This window comes from Lycium barbarum, chromosome 7 (genome assembly GCF_019175385.1).
Source record: "Lycium barbarum isolate Lr01 chromosome 7, ASM1917538v2, whole genome shotgun sequence".
Lineage (NCBI taxonomy): Eukaryota > Viridiplantae > Streptophyta > Magnoliopsida > Solanales > Solanaceae > Lycium > Lycium barbarum.
In genome coordinates, this window is record NC_083343.1 from 1,099,135 (window position 1) to 1,113,647 (window position 14,513).

Here is a 14,513-nt window from a genome sequence, read left to right on the forward strand (position 1 = left end):
TTTCTTTTCGTATTAATATGACAAACAATCTTTTAAGATTATCAATATATAATTTAAATCTCAAAGAAAAAAAATGTATATGACTAACACGAAAAATTAATATTTTGCTTCTTTCTCTCCCTCTTCCCCCATCACCTTTTGAAAAACAACATACAATGACATAAGATTGCTTTGTTGATTAGTTTAGTGAAAGAAATAATGGAAAGGTGAAACCATTTTTATTACTTTGATTAAAAAAATAAAAGAAGAAGATGACACAAAAAGTAGGGCAATTTTGTTTTTTCCCCTCTTTTCCACAGAGCATTTTCCAGAAATCTTTGCAACTGAAAGTACTTTCACTTACCTCCCTTTCTTCCATAAATTCCCTTGCCCCTAACCACCCACCCCTCTTAACCTACCCACCTAAGTAACCCCCACCCCCACCTGTATAATAACTCAAGACAGAAACATTACAATAAAAACAAAAAATGCCATGCCCTCTTTTTCTTTGCCTCATAAACCAAGAATTTGCCTCCTTTGTTTTTTTTTTTCTGTTTCCTTGCAATCAACAATTCTTCATCACATATTTCTTTTAAAAAGAAATTATATTTATAAAAATTATCATAAATTTATGTTAATTGTTACATTATACTAATTTCTTTTTTAATTTATTATCAATAAACATATTAATGTAACTTATACTCCTACCTTCTCATTTTAACTATCGTTTTAGCTCAAAAAGTTTATTCTAAAATAATTCAACACTAAAATTGACAATTAATTCTAACTATACCCTTAACATTACAGAAATGTGCACAATATTTAAGTGGAAATTCAATTTATTTTTATTAAATAGGATTTTTTTTGATATTTTTTTATTACATAGGTGGTAGGGGAAGGGGATTACAACGTGGGGATTCGAACCAGCACCAACAAAGTGAAAGTTCAGTAGCCAACCAACTGAGCTACTAGATCCCTATAAATAGGAGTAACTTCATAAACTATACCTTATATTTATTATTTTCTTGAGCCGAGGGTCTTCCGAAAACAGCCTCCCTACCTAAGGTGGGGTAATGTCTACGTACACTCTACTCTCCCCAGACCCACATTAGTGGGATTCACTGGGTATGTTGTTGTTGTTGTTGTTGTTCTTGTTGCTGTTAATGAACATGACAAGAGCTAAAACGTCAATTAAAATGGAGAGAAAAAATAATTATGTAAATAATTTGTTAAATTACTTAATTGTGTAAATATTTTAGCGCGTAGAAATGTAGATAAAAATAAAGACGATATTTTTGGAAGAGAGAACAAAAAAGAGGTTGTGGTATTTAATGAACAAAAAAAAAAAAAAAAAAAAAAAGACGGTGTGCATGTGTTCATTTGCTTTTATCATCTTCATCATCACCATCTCTTTTATAGAAAGAGAAAACACAAACACAAACACAAACACAAACACTTAGCTGTATGTAGAGATAGAAAGAGAAAAACAAAAAAATCAACAATTTTGTGAAGCATAAAAAAAAAAACTCTCTCCACTTTTTGATCATCTTTCCATTCATCTTCTACCCAAATTGTTTCAAACCTTTGCCTTTTTCTATACATCTTTTTAACCCAAATTGTTCAAATTCTGAAATCTCTCGTTTGCTACAAATTGGTTCATCTACGGCTACCTTGTTACGACTTCACACCCCCACTGTCTTATGTGCACAAATTGATTAAACTCTGCTCTCTTTTTTCAAACTGGGTGTTCATTATGAGGGCAGGATTGAGCACGATTCAACAAACGCTAACACCAGAAGCGTCAACAGTATTAAACCATTCAATATCTGAAGCAAGTAGAAGAAATCATGGACAAACAACACCGTTACACGTGGCAGCTACTTTGCTATCTTCACCTTCTGGATATCTTCGACAAGCTTGTATTCGTTCCCACCCAAATTCATCTCATCCACTTCAGTGTCGAGCACTTGAACTTTGCTTTTCTGTTGCTTTAGAAAGATTACCTACTGCACAAAATATGCCTCAAGGTACTTGGGAATTTGTTACGATTTGGCGATGTCTTGGTTCGATCTTCATAAAATTAGTGGTCTAAAGCTAAATTTTAATCTGAGGCCTTAATCTGCCGGCCTAAGGTATTGGAAAGTAAAGCCGGAATAAATTAGTGGTCTAAAGCTAAATTTTAATCTGAGGCCTTAATCTGCCGGCCTAAGGTATTCGAAAGTAAAGCCGGAATTTGTTAGGATTTGGTGGTATTTTAATTCGATTTTGAGCTTTTATATTATGATATCCCCAAAATAGACTCACCCAGTTTGATTTTTTTATTTTTTTTATTTTTTACTAACATCTTCAGAAAACCAAACTTAATGTGTATTTCTTGTATTTCACTTCCATATGTGGAAGAAAAGTGGTAATTAATTTAAAGATGTAGGAAATTAAAAGTGGTTAGGATTTGGTATTTTTTAAAACTCACCCTATTTGAAAATTTTAATTTCTTAAAAAAAAAAAAAAAAAAAAAAAACTGAAATGTGGATTTCTTGTATTCCACCCGGCATGTCTAGTTAGGATTTATAGTCAGAATTATATAGGAAAATGTTTTCTTGTATTTTCTGATTTCCACAAAACTCACCAGTTTGAAATTTTTATAGAAAATCAAACTTGATGTGGATTTCTTGTATTCCACTTCCTATCTGCACGCTCGACATGTCTAGTTAGGATTTATAGTTAGAAAATTACATAGTTACAAGTGTTACTGTTGTTTTGTTTTGAGTTAAAGTAGCTTTCGTACTGTTATGAATAGGGATACTGCTAGCTATTTTTTGGATAATTGTAGAGCACACTCTTCAAAGATTTATTAGTTTATGAATAAAATGTTTTGCTTTCAGGTACTGAACCTCCGATATCGAATGCTTTAATGGCGGCTTTAAAGCGAGCACAAGCACATCAAAGAAGAGGATGTCCTGAACAGCAACAACAACCTTTATTAGCTGTGAAAGTTGAGTTAGAACAGTTAATCATATCGATTCTTGATGACCCGAGTGTTAGTCGTGTTATGCGTGAAGCTAGTTTTTCTAGCCCAGCTGTTAAAGCGACAATTGAACAATCGTTAACACAAACCTCGTCGTCGTCACATCAAATGACACATCAAAGTAATAATGTCAGTTTATCGACATTTGCTTCGATGAGTGGTGGGCCAAGGATAATATCAAATCCGGTGCCAGGTCAGGTAAATCGGAATATGTATTTGAATCCGAAGTTGCAAGGAGGAGGACAGTTTGGTAATTTGGCAATTCAAAAGAGTGAAGACGTGCAAAGGGTGATGGAAATTTTGTTGAGAAGCAAGAAAAGGAATCCAATTTTAGTAGGTGAAGGTGAACCAGAAAGTGTGGTTAAGGAGCTGCTTGGGAAGATAGAAAAAGGGGAACTTGGTGAAGGGGTTTTAAAGAATGTACAAGTTGTTCATATGGAGAAGGAAATTTCGTTTTTATCGGATAAAAATGAGATACCAAACAAGATTAAGGAATTAGGAGGGGTTATTGAGAGTAAGATTAGTAGTACTGGTGGAGTGATTCTTGATTTAGGTGATTTGAAATGGCTTGTTGAACAGCAACAACCACCAATGGTATCGGAAATTGGGAAATTAGCAGTGGCGGAAATGGGGAAATTAATAGCGCGATTTCGAGATGATAATACTAGTAATAGGTTATGGTTGATTGGTACAGCAACATGTGAGACTTATTTGAGGTGTCAAGTATATCATTCTACTATGGAAAATGATTGGGATCTTCAAGCTGTTCCTATTGCTTCAAGATCTCCACATCCTGGAATATTTCCAAGGTATTATTTGATTTGCATTTTAAAATTGAATATTGAGTTATGGATAAATGTTGAATCTTTGAATTGTAGTAATCCTGTTTTGGTAATTGAATCTTGAATATTTATCTTGTGGGAATACTTTTGAGTCTCACTGAATTGAACATTTTTGGATAAAGTTGAATCTTTGAATTGCAGTAATTGAATATTGATCTTATTGGAATATTTTTGAGTCACTGAATTGAAACAATTCTGGATAAAAATTGAATCTTTGAATTGCAGTATATATGCTCTTTCTGGAATTATTCTTGGAATTATGGTTTCTTTGTAGAAACAACTTGATTTTGCGCTAGAATTTGTTTGGATTGGATGTTCTAGGATCTTTGCATTCCTATTTCTGGGATTATTATGCTTGTTTATGCACTGTCAAATAGTTATTTTAAAAACATACACAACTTATCAAGAATGATAGCAAAATTCTTTTTCTTCATTTAAAATAGGCTAAAGTTTCCACCTTTTTTCTTCCAATTAAGTTTTTAGTACTATGTATTGATTCGGTACTCCCTATGAACCTTTTAGGCTTGGAAATGAAAGAATTCTTGGAAGTTCCTTGGATACTCTAAAGAGCTTTACTGGCCCCGTGCCTGCGCTACTACCGAGGCGTGGACCGGAGAATTTAAATCCAAGATTGAGGACGTCGTGTTGCCCCCAGTGCAAGGAGAAGTATGAACAGGAGTTGGCAAAACTTGCATCTGAATTTGAAAATTCATCATCTGAAGCTAATAAATCAGAATCTCCAAAACCTCAGTTGCCTCAATGGTTGCAAAGTGCCAAGCTGAAGAGTGATAGTAAAGCAACTGCTCTGTCTCAGGTATGTTTTATTCCTCCGTCCCTATTTATGCGCCACTTTTTCCTTTTTGGGAGTACTTGATTAATCGGTACACTTGAGTGACTGGAATTGCGTACAAGCGGATGAATCATTCTGTCTTTTTATGTCTTTGCAGAAGGAGGATCAAGGTCTTTTGCAGCAAAAGACTCAAGAACTACAAAAGAAGTGGAATGATACGTGCTTGCAACTTCATCCGAATTTCCAGTCCAATGTTGGTCCTCATAGAACGGGACCACCCGTTCTCTCTATGCCAGGCTTATATAATCCGAATCCAAACCTGCTTTTGCGTCAACCTTTACAACCCAAGCTTGTTCCGAACCGAAGCCTTGGAGTTAGCCTGCAACTGAACACAACCCAAATGGCTAGCCAACCTCAGGAAAAGCCCGCTAGCCCGCCAGGCAGCCCGGTAAGGACCGACTTAGTTCTTGGGCAAAAACCAGCTGAGAAAACTCTGGAAGATCAAGCGAAGGATTTCCTCAGCTGCATTTCTTCTGTGCCTGACAAATTTGCCAGTGCACTAGATGCTGATACATTCAAAAGGCTTCTCAAAGGTCTAATGGAAAAAGCATGGTGGCAACAAGATGCATCCTCGTCCGTGGCTTCTGCTGTGTCGAGATGCAGATTGGGTAACGGAAAACCACGTGGTGGCGCACCGAAAGGCGACATCTGGCTTTTATTCACGGGTCCCGACAGATACGCAAAGAGAAAAATGGCATCGGTTCTTGCAGAGCAATTTTGCGGAAATAGTCCAATAATGATATGCCTTGGTTCACGACGAGATGACGAAGAGTCAGATCTCGGCTTCCGTGGAAAAACAGCTGTAGACCGGATAGCCGAGGCTGTTAGGAGGAATCCGCTTTCAGTTATTATGCTCGAGGATATCGATGAAGCAAATTCGATAGTTCGGTTGAACATCAAACGAGCCATGGATAGAGGTAGGCTTACGGATTCGCATGGACGTGAGATTAGTCTTGGCAATGTTATTTTCATTCTTACTGGAAATTGGTCGACAATGAGCCCCGAGAGCTACAGGAATGAGTACTTGATGGAAGAAAACAAACTAGTTTCACTAGCTAGTTCCGATTGGCAGTTAAGGTTAACAATAGGTGAAAGGGGTGTTAAGCGAAGAGCGAGTTGGTTGCATGATGAAGACAGACCTAGAAAAGAATTGAATCTAGGACTGTCTTTTGATCTTAACGAAGCAGCAGATTTCGAGGATTATAGAACTGATGGATCCCACAATTCAAGTGATCTAACCGTTGAGCACGGAGATGAGCCTAGGCGATTTTCAGTTACATCAGTTCCTCACGAACTTGTGAGTTCCGTGGATGACACCATACCATTCAAGCCAATTGAATTTCTGTTTGCTCGACGTGAGATCAAGAAAACAATCAGCAAGAAACTCTCAATGGTCGTCGATGATGACAAGGTCTTGATCGAAGTTGAAGACGATATAGTAGACCGGATCCTAGGTGGATTATGGCGTGGTCGGACAAGCTTAGAACAGTGGGTGGAGAAAGTTTTAGGTCCGAGTTTCGAGAAAATCCAGCCCCGGTTATCGTCTTCCAATGAGAATGAGAATGTTATCGTTCGGCTTCAGCTTGAACAACTGCATACAGACTCCAATAGCCATAACAATGGAGAATGTCTACCTAGCAAAGTCACAATAGTGGCAGATGGGCAGTAGTGAAAGTGTTATTTTCCTCATTCCTCTTGGGTATATTTGTAAATAGGAAGACTTTATGGGGGTAAAGAAGCAAAAAGAATTACCGAAAGAATGGATAGATTAGAGGGACCTTGAAAGGTCTCAAGACCCTTTTTTTGCAATATTTTTTTTGTTTTTTTAATAGTTTGGTTGTTATAGTAAATGTTGTACTAGATAGTATTTATTATTATGAGAGCCATGATTAATAAGATGGAGCAATTCCTCCTTAGGAAATTCTCCATTTTCCTCTGTAAGAACAACTTTGTATACATTTTTTTCATACTTTGAATATTTCTAAGGTTCTCTGGATAAAGTCTAAACATTTTAACATGTGGAGTTGTTTCTGGACAAAGTCAACTATTCTAGTAAAAGGATCAATCAAAAGTGGAGATTGGGTCAACCATTAAATCTTTGTGCGGGTTCACTTTATTTTATTGTACTAAACCTATAGTAGGAAGTAACCAAATTTCAATCAAATTAGTTTCTTTATAGTTTAGGGTTAATAGCACTTTTGGTTCCTCGATTATTACTAAATTTGAAATTTAGTCCTGATGATATCTCCGTTCAGGAGAATTTGAACCTCAGTTGGCTTCTTCGTGTGTTTATTTTTTCATATTTTGAACCCCCTTACCCTCTGTTTGGATGGTTGTTTCCTGTGGTTCATTAATGTACAATATGGTATGGTACAGTATAGTGTTGTATTGTATTGTACTGTATTAATGAACACAATGAAGTGGGTGATTGTGGGATGAGGGTGGGGGTAGTAGGTGGTAGGGTGAGGGTGAGGGTGAGGCTGAGTTGTTGTTGGGTGGGGTTGGGCGGTGGTGAGGGGTAGTGGGTGGTGGTTGGGGTTGTGGGGGTAGGTAGTAAAGGAGTGGGGTATTTGGGGTGGGTGGGGGGGGGGGTGAGTGGCAGGATGGGGGTGCAAGTGAGTGATAGCGTGGGGGTGGGGTGGGGTGGGGTGGATGGTGGAGAGTGAGGTATAATGGAGAAATGAAATACGTAATCATGAAAAAACCACCAAATTTGTGGTTATAAAAATTGGGACTTTTTATGGTTATACAACCATGGGATGAATCACGGGTTTAAAACACCATACTACATAATTTTAAGAACAATGGAAATAAATATGATTTCATAGAAAATCATACATTAATGAACCACGGGAAACCACCATCCAAATAGGGGGATAGCGAAAATTCTGATTCCGCCATTGATTGGATCCAACCATAAAGAGTAATGAAATCCTCCTACTAAACTCTACTTATAAAAATTCACTATTAATAAGAGTTAGAAAAAAATAAATGCTTTTTTATGATAATATGCTGACTAGAGTTCCTTAAAGAGAAAGCTCCTACATAGGCTGTGAAAATAAGAAAATTAATCTCTCCTGTGGGTATTCCTAAGGACTGCTACTTCATTTTATTGTCCAAAATATCAAATAAAAAAAGAATTAATTTATCTTTTATATTTATTCTTATTAAGTGTTAAGTGATCAAATTTTAATATCTATTTAAATTACAGATATTTTAATTAAATTATCTATTTTTATCTAAAATTTAATATTTTTTAATGGTGTGCAAATGGCTAAACAGATTGACCGGAGTTAGTATCTTCATTTCCACTCATAGTCACAAAAATAAAAAATAAAAAATAAAAATAAAAACAAAAACTTTGTAGAGGGAGTAAAAGCAAAATTCTGAAAGACAGGTCAAAGTTATATGTGTAGCAGAGATCAGACGGTCATTAATGAACTTTTTGGTTTGATGGTCTCTGAGGTTGAAAAGAAAAAAAAAAAAAACAACTAATGTGAGGGGCAAAATGTATTATTTTTAATTGTTCTCTCCGTCTTCATTTATGTAACACATTTTTTTTTAGTCTGACCCAAAAAAAATATTAATTTTTTTATATTTTGAAACGATTTAATTTTATATTTTTATTATAAATTTCAATTTGTTTTCTTAAATTCCTTGCCTGATTAAATAGTAAAGCATAAATTGGGCCGATGGGCTATTAATTACTCCTAATTATTAATGAAAGAGCCTGCAATTGGTACACAAGACACGTTCATGCATGTGTTACGTGTCGTCACCCCTCTAAAAAGCTGTTATTGTAATTTGTAAGTAAGGACTAAGGACCAAACCAGTGAATAAATGATTGTGGACCATGCAAATATATCATACTTTAACTCTACTTCAATAATGACTATGTTTGTTGGAAAAAAAAAAGTGACTATGTTTTTTTTTGGGTTTAAAAAAAAAAAAAAAAAACGTGTGTCGACATATTTTTCTTTTTCTATCTTTCTCTTGTCGACATATATAGTTAAAACATATCTTACATTATCAGATTTTAATTTATTATGGAATAGACGATTATTAGTATTTAGTGGAAAGAGAGATTTGGAGCAACTGTACCACCAATTCATTATCTAATGGATTTCTCCGTTTTAATATTTTATTCGAGAGTTAATCAAATTTGTTCCTATCTAACGGGACATTATTGGATCAAATGCCAATTTTTTTATTTTATGATTTATAGATCATGATTCGACACGTGGAATCAACCGTTAATGTATATGTTAGATTGCCAACATTCAGAGAACGATCTATAATTTGAAGTTTATAAGTTCGTACAACAACCTCAGGTTAACATATTATAATAATGTTTATAGATACTTAGTGATTTAATATATAAGTGATTGATTTTAATATATTGTTCGGGCAAAAGTTATTAGGTCTCATGAAAACGTAATTATACTCATGATTTTACATCTCTCTGATGTGCGATACCACTCTGAACCTCAAGTGAACGCAGGATACTTCATGTATTATTGATTGTATTGCAAATGTATATAAGTTATTAAGAACTTTTTTCATTACCAAAAATATCTATTGTGTGAACACAACTGCTTTTTCAAAGATTCTACTCAGTGTAACAATCACCATATATACTTTCTTTTCTTCTTCTTTTTGACGAGAATATCAAAATTAGTCCTAAAATAAAGGTTCCCTCCTGTAGCTTTAGAATGAAAAAATCTTGATAAGAAGTGTTTTTTTCTTAATATAGCATCAGTTTGAATTAATCGAATAATTATATCACATATCTAATTGACCAGCTATATAACCATGGGCGGAGCCACCTTAGGCGAAGGGTGGTCAGGTGCACACCTTTCGCCGGAAAATTACCCGGTGTACATAGATTAAATGTTATCTATTATGAGTATATATATATATCTAATTTTCCACACCCTTCGTCAAATTCTTGGCTCCGCCACTGTATATAACAATTATTAAGGTTATTTTTTTGCTTTATTTCTCATAGTTAGCAAAATTCACAAGCTCTAAGAACACATATATTTGTATGTATACACACACTTTATGTGTTAGCAAATAATTATACGCTATTTTAGTTCTTTGGTACATACATATAAAGCGTATTCTTCTATTCTTCTCCTTTTTTATTTAGTTCTATAAATAGCAAAAACCTAAAAATTAGAAAAGTGCCTTTTGCAACATTCAAAATGATACTCTCTTGAGATCAGTTGTCCCTTGGGATACAACAAATGGCAAATCTTTGATAATATCATCATTTATGATGTGAACATTCAAGGAGAAGATGGTTTTGAAGAAAGGGTTAGAGCCAGAGGCGAAACTAAGATTTTGAATTTTAGACGTAATTTAATGAGTTATCGGTTTTGAATAAATTGTTTATACATATCATAAATATAGGATTTGATAAGAAATTACTAAATTTTAACGAACATATAAGCATAATTGTAGCTCCGTCCCTGATTAAACAAAAGAAAAAAAAAGTAATAATTAAGGCCGGGATATTTTGCATATTTTTCAGACATGTACTTTGGTTGGTCAATATACAAGAATAAGTTCTCATTAGTTTTTGGTTCACATTTCCTCAAAGAGTATAACTTTACCGCCAAAGAATATGGTGTGATTGTTGAAATTCCTCTATCCTTAATCAGAAATTTCAGATTTGACCTTAGTGAATTAAAAAAATTCTAACAGGGAGCGCGAAACAATTTCTTTTTAAATGGACCTTGTGCGGCGCGATGCGAATCAAAATCAATAGGACATGTGGAAGTTCCAAATATCAAATGGTATAAAATATGACTGTATCTACCTGTATAATCTCTTTTATAAAGCATTTTTACTACGCACACCAAGTATATAAAGTGATGGTGTCTTAGAATTTTTTTAAAAAGAACATTGGGTGGTAACTACTCCCTCTGTTCGTATGAGTTGTCCTGTTTCGTTTTTCAAGAGTCAAATTGATTAATTTTCTAAATTAAATTAAATCAATTTAATATTTAAAAATTATAATTTAGATATTAAAAATACACGAAAAGTATTACAAGTTGCAATTCTTCTCATATAATATGATAAAAAAATATATCTCAAAATGTTGATCAAAATTTATATAGTTTAACTTTTTTTTAAAAAGTGAACAAGTAATATGTAACGGAGGGAGTATTAGTTCTTAGAATACAGAGATTATCTCGCAAAGCAACAAAGCCTGCCTTTTACTGTCGAGTTTTTTAAAGATAAGTCGTTATACAATATACATGATGATTATGATGATGAACAACTTTATTTTGTTTTTTAATTAAACTAGAAAGATTGGCCGTCTCTCATTATTGTTACTTCTTTTAATCTTATATTGTTTTGACCACCGAGGAATGGGGGTTATACATTCGTCACGAATGATGCAACTTATGGCTTTAATAGTCATAGGCTTTAAATTAAATAAATATAAGGTTTAAAATACACAAACACACATCTATAATATATGGATTTAAGTTATATAAACGGTGTTAAGAATTTCTACACTATTAATATTTTTTTTTTTGGTTCACCCGGTGTTCAGTACACTTATCGGGCCAATTAAATTTAAATACACGCTGAAAAGTCTCCTACTAAATATTATAGCTAGCATTCTCTAACAAAAACGACTTCATACTCGTACTATCATGTCTATCAATGTATAGAGAAGGTAGGCTTCAAGTTAAATTTAGAATCAATTACTACTAGTACTTGAAATCGTTGTTCTATAATTCAGAACTTACAAATTTTAAATTATGAATCTGCTTGTGAGTTGGCAAAACATAACTTCTTGATTACACATACCAGCCAATTAATTGTCACTTTTTGGCACAGTGACATAAGACAAGTATATGCCAAATTTAAGAAGGTAGGTTTTAATGTGTGTTATAAGTAATTAATATAGTAAAGACTTTTCTTAGTCAGCTCACAGCTGTGTTATGGACCATTTATTTTTTACGTACTTTGGCCGGCTGAGTCTTAAATTCATGAAGAAAGTGATAGGAATTGCTAGAAACTTGAATTGATTATTGTTGACATTCTAACAATTTCAAAGGAAACTACAAAGAACTTTCTGTAGCAATAGAATTTAGTTTTTTCATAGTGACCTTTGATAAAGTTGCTAGAGAATTTGTTCTGAAAGAGTTATAATCTGAGATTTATCCGAACCTCCTTTAATTTGTCCGCAAATTATATTGAAAAAAAAAATTATACTGTTATTTGCTTCTCAAATATGCGAAAGGTTCAGATTTACCTTCCGTCTAAAAAAATTAATCCTTAATTGCGTGACACGTGAATGCTAAACTTCTGCCGTTCAAAAATAAGAGTAAATTTGCTCCATTTCACATAGTTCAGAGGTAAATTTGACCCCAACTACTAGCGGTGAGGACATATTTGACCGCAACTATTAACGAAGGACAAATCAATTCCATTTCGCATAATGCAGGGACCAATTGACCCTTTATCCTTATATATCCATCTATCTATCAATCTATATATATATATATATATATATATATATATATATATATATATATATATATATATATATATATATATATATATATATATATAACTTTCTTGGCAAAAACTTTACAACCATCACCGGTTACAATATTTTGGTACTAATAGTTTTGTTCGTACGATATTTACTTAACATCCTATGTTACTTACTTATGAATTATTTTAGTCATGTGAGAGATTTATATACTATTCAGAAAGTATGAAAAATTGCTTTTTGTATTTTTAATTTTTTACTTTGTATAAGTTTACGATAAGTTTATATGAACGATATGGTTAATGATGATTTATATATATGATTGATCCTAAATATTTATTTTAGATCGAGGTGTTGTCATTGCATTTGATTTGATTACACCTCTTTTGTGTTTAATTTGATTTGGTTTTCGTTTACACTATAAAATTAGGCTTTGGGTTAATATGGTTTAGTTGTAGTTGAGAAAATGTTTATGGAGACACCTAGCATTCCTTTTTCCTTCCTTTTTTGTTTGTTTGTAAAAATCCATATACAAAAATTCATATTCAAAATCCTTTTTAACCTTAAAAGTACATTTAAAATATGGACAGGGAGTCGAGCAACTTTCTTGAAAAAAGCTGCTATCTCATTTTTTTTTTCTCTCCTTTTTCTTTGTACTCTTTAGGTGATTGACTTTTTTTTTTTTTTTTTCCATCCAATATTTGAAACTCGTACTTCTCATGTCAAATAAGGAAGTGTCCTCACAGAGTTAACTTAGAGAGGCATCCACTAAAAATTGAGAGGGGCAAAAGATTAAAAAAAAAAACATATTTTTAATATGTTAGACGATAATGGAGGCATTAGAATTTTCAATTGAAGGATTTAAAATATTAAAAAGTAGACAAAAGAAGACAAAAGAAATTCAACATCTACTCTATATACATAAAAATAATATTGACATTATATAATGCTGTGTAAATTTTCGATGAAGGAGATTCAGATGAACACCTTCGGGCCTATCTCCCCCTAGCTAGGGCTAATTCTGAAAATTGAAAATTGGGGAACAGTATTATCCGGAGGTAATCCAGGAATTGAACTTGATTAATTTAAGTGCGAAATTCTATCATAATTGATTTCATTTACTGGATTCAAAATCTTTTGTTTAACTTTTAACATATATACAAAGTCTAAGCTAAAACTACTTGATTCGGATGAACCTATAAATTCTACACTACATTGGCCCCTATGTTGACCTATTATATTCATGTAAATTGACCATCAGGGATTATGTTGGATGGATCGGATTCCTTAATCTTTAATCATAGGTCTCAGGTTCGATCTTTGGGAATGAAAAAAATTCTAATGGAAAGCATTTCGCCTTTAATGACCTTACACAGAGTGAATTCGAATTAGCCGAGAGCCCAAAGCGGATGTCGAACATTGAATTAGGAACCAAAAATAACTAATTTTTTCTCTCTAGGAAATGTTGTACTCTAGAAGAATAGAATCCACATAAACAATTTGTGAAGAAAAAAAGAGTATAAATATAAAAGGGATCCACCATTGCAAGAAACAGACAACCAACCTCTTTAATGCATTACTAGAAGCTTCAATTTGGAGACCACAATTGTTTGGCTCAAAAAACAACAAAACAAAACTATCACTATACATTAATTAGAGTACTCCAATTAATGTATAAGTGTAATGAATCTCTCCCATATCCATAACCCCACTATCCTACGCCGAATTAATAGCAAAATTGCACTCCACAAAGGACCTTTTTTCTTTGAATGTAGACATTAAGGACTCACCTCTTTGTACTCTCATCCACACACGACACACCTTTAATAAAGACCAATGAGAAAATGAAAAAAGAAAAACAAATAAGTAAGATGACAAAAGTGTTGCTATATATTGCCCCTCTCCATTTTGTGTAGTTTGTGTAATTGAAAAGAAAACGCGTTGGAATGAAAAAATTACTGGTACAAAGCGCTTTCTTCTTTAGTAAATCTGATGTGATGCGCATTTGAATATATTGGGTTAGTCAATTTTGAATATCAGATAATAGTACTAAAATAACAAAAGAAAAGAATGTTAAAATCCTATCATTTCGACGCTCATTATTGAAGGTGTGGTCGAGTGTGTGTACAAAGTCATATACATTAGTAGCAGAAAAGGATAAGAAACTACATATAAGATGTAGTAATACTTTTAATGGTGTGAGATCTTCTGGAAATAGTCTTGACTCAAAACGGATAATATCACATCACGTATGGACTGACTTAGTGCAGCATGTTGATGATATCAGATAAATAAGAA

The 14,513-nt window shown here is 33.4% G+C and overlaps 1 protein-coding gene across 1 annotated transcript; it reads left to right on the plus strand.

Annotated features, from left to right (window-relative positions):
* Positions 1–1,393: 1,393 nt before the first annotated feature.
* LOC132602845 (protein SUPPRESSOR OF MAX2 1-like) lies at positions 1,394–6,696 on the plus strand. Its single transcript, XM_060315637.1, has 4 exons — positions 1,394–2,006; positions 2,862–3,813; positions 4,369–4,660; positions 4,794–6,696. Exons 1-4 carry the CDS (start codon positions 1,733–1,735, stop codon positions 6,363–6,365), a joined length of 3,090 nt encoding a protein of 1,029 aa, XP_060171620.1. The 5' UTR covers positions 1,394–1,732; the 3' UTR covers positions 6,366–6,696.
* Positions 6,697–14,513: the final 7,817 nt, after the last annotated feature.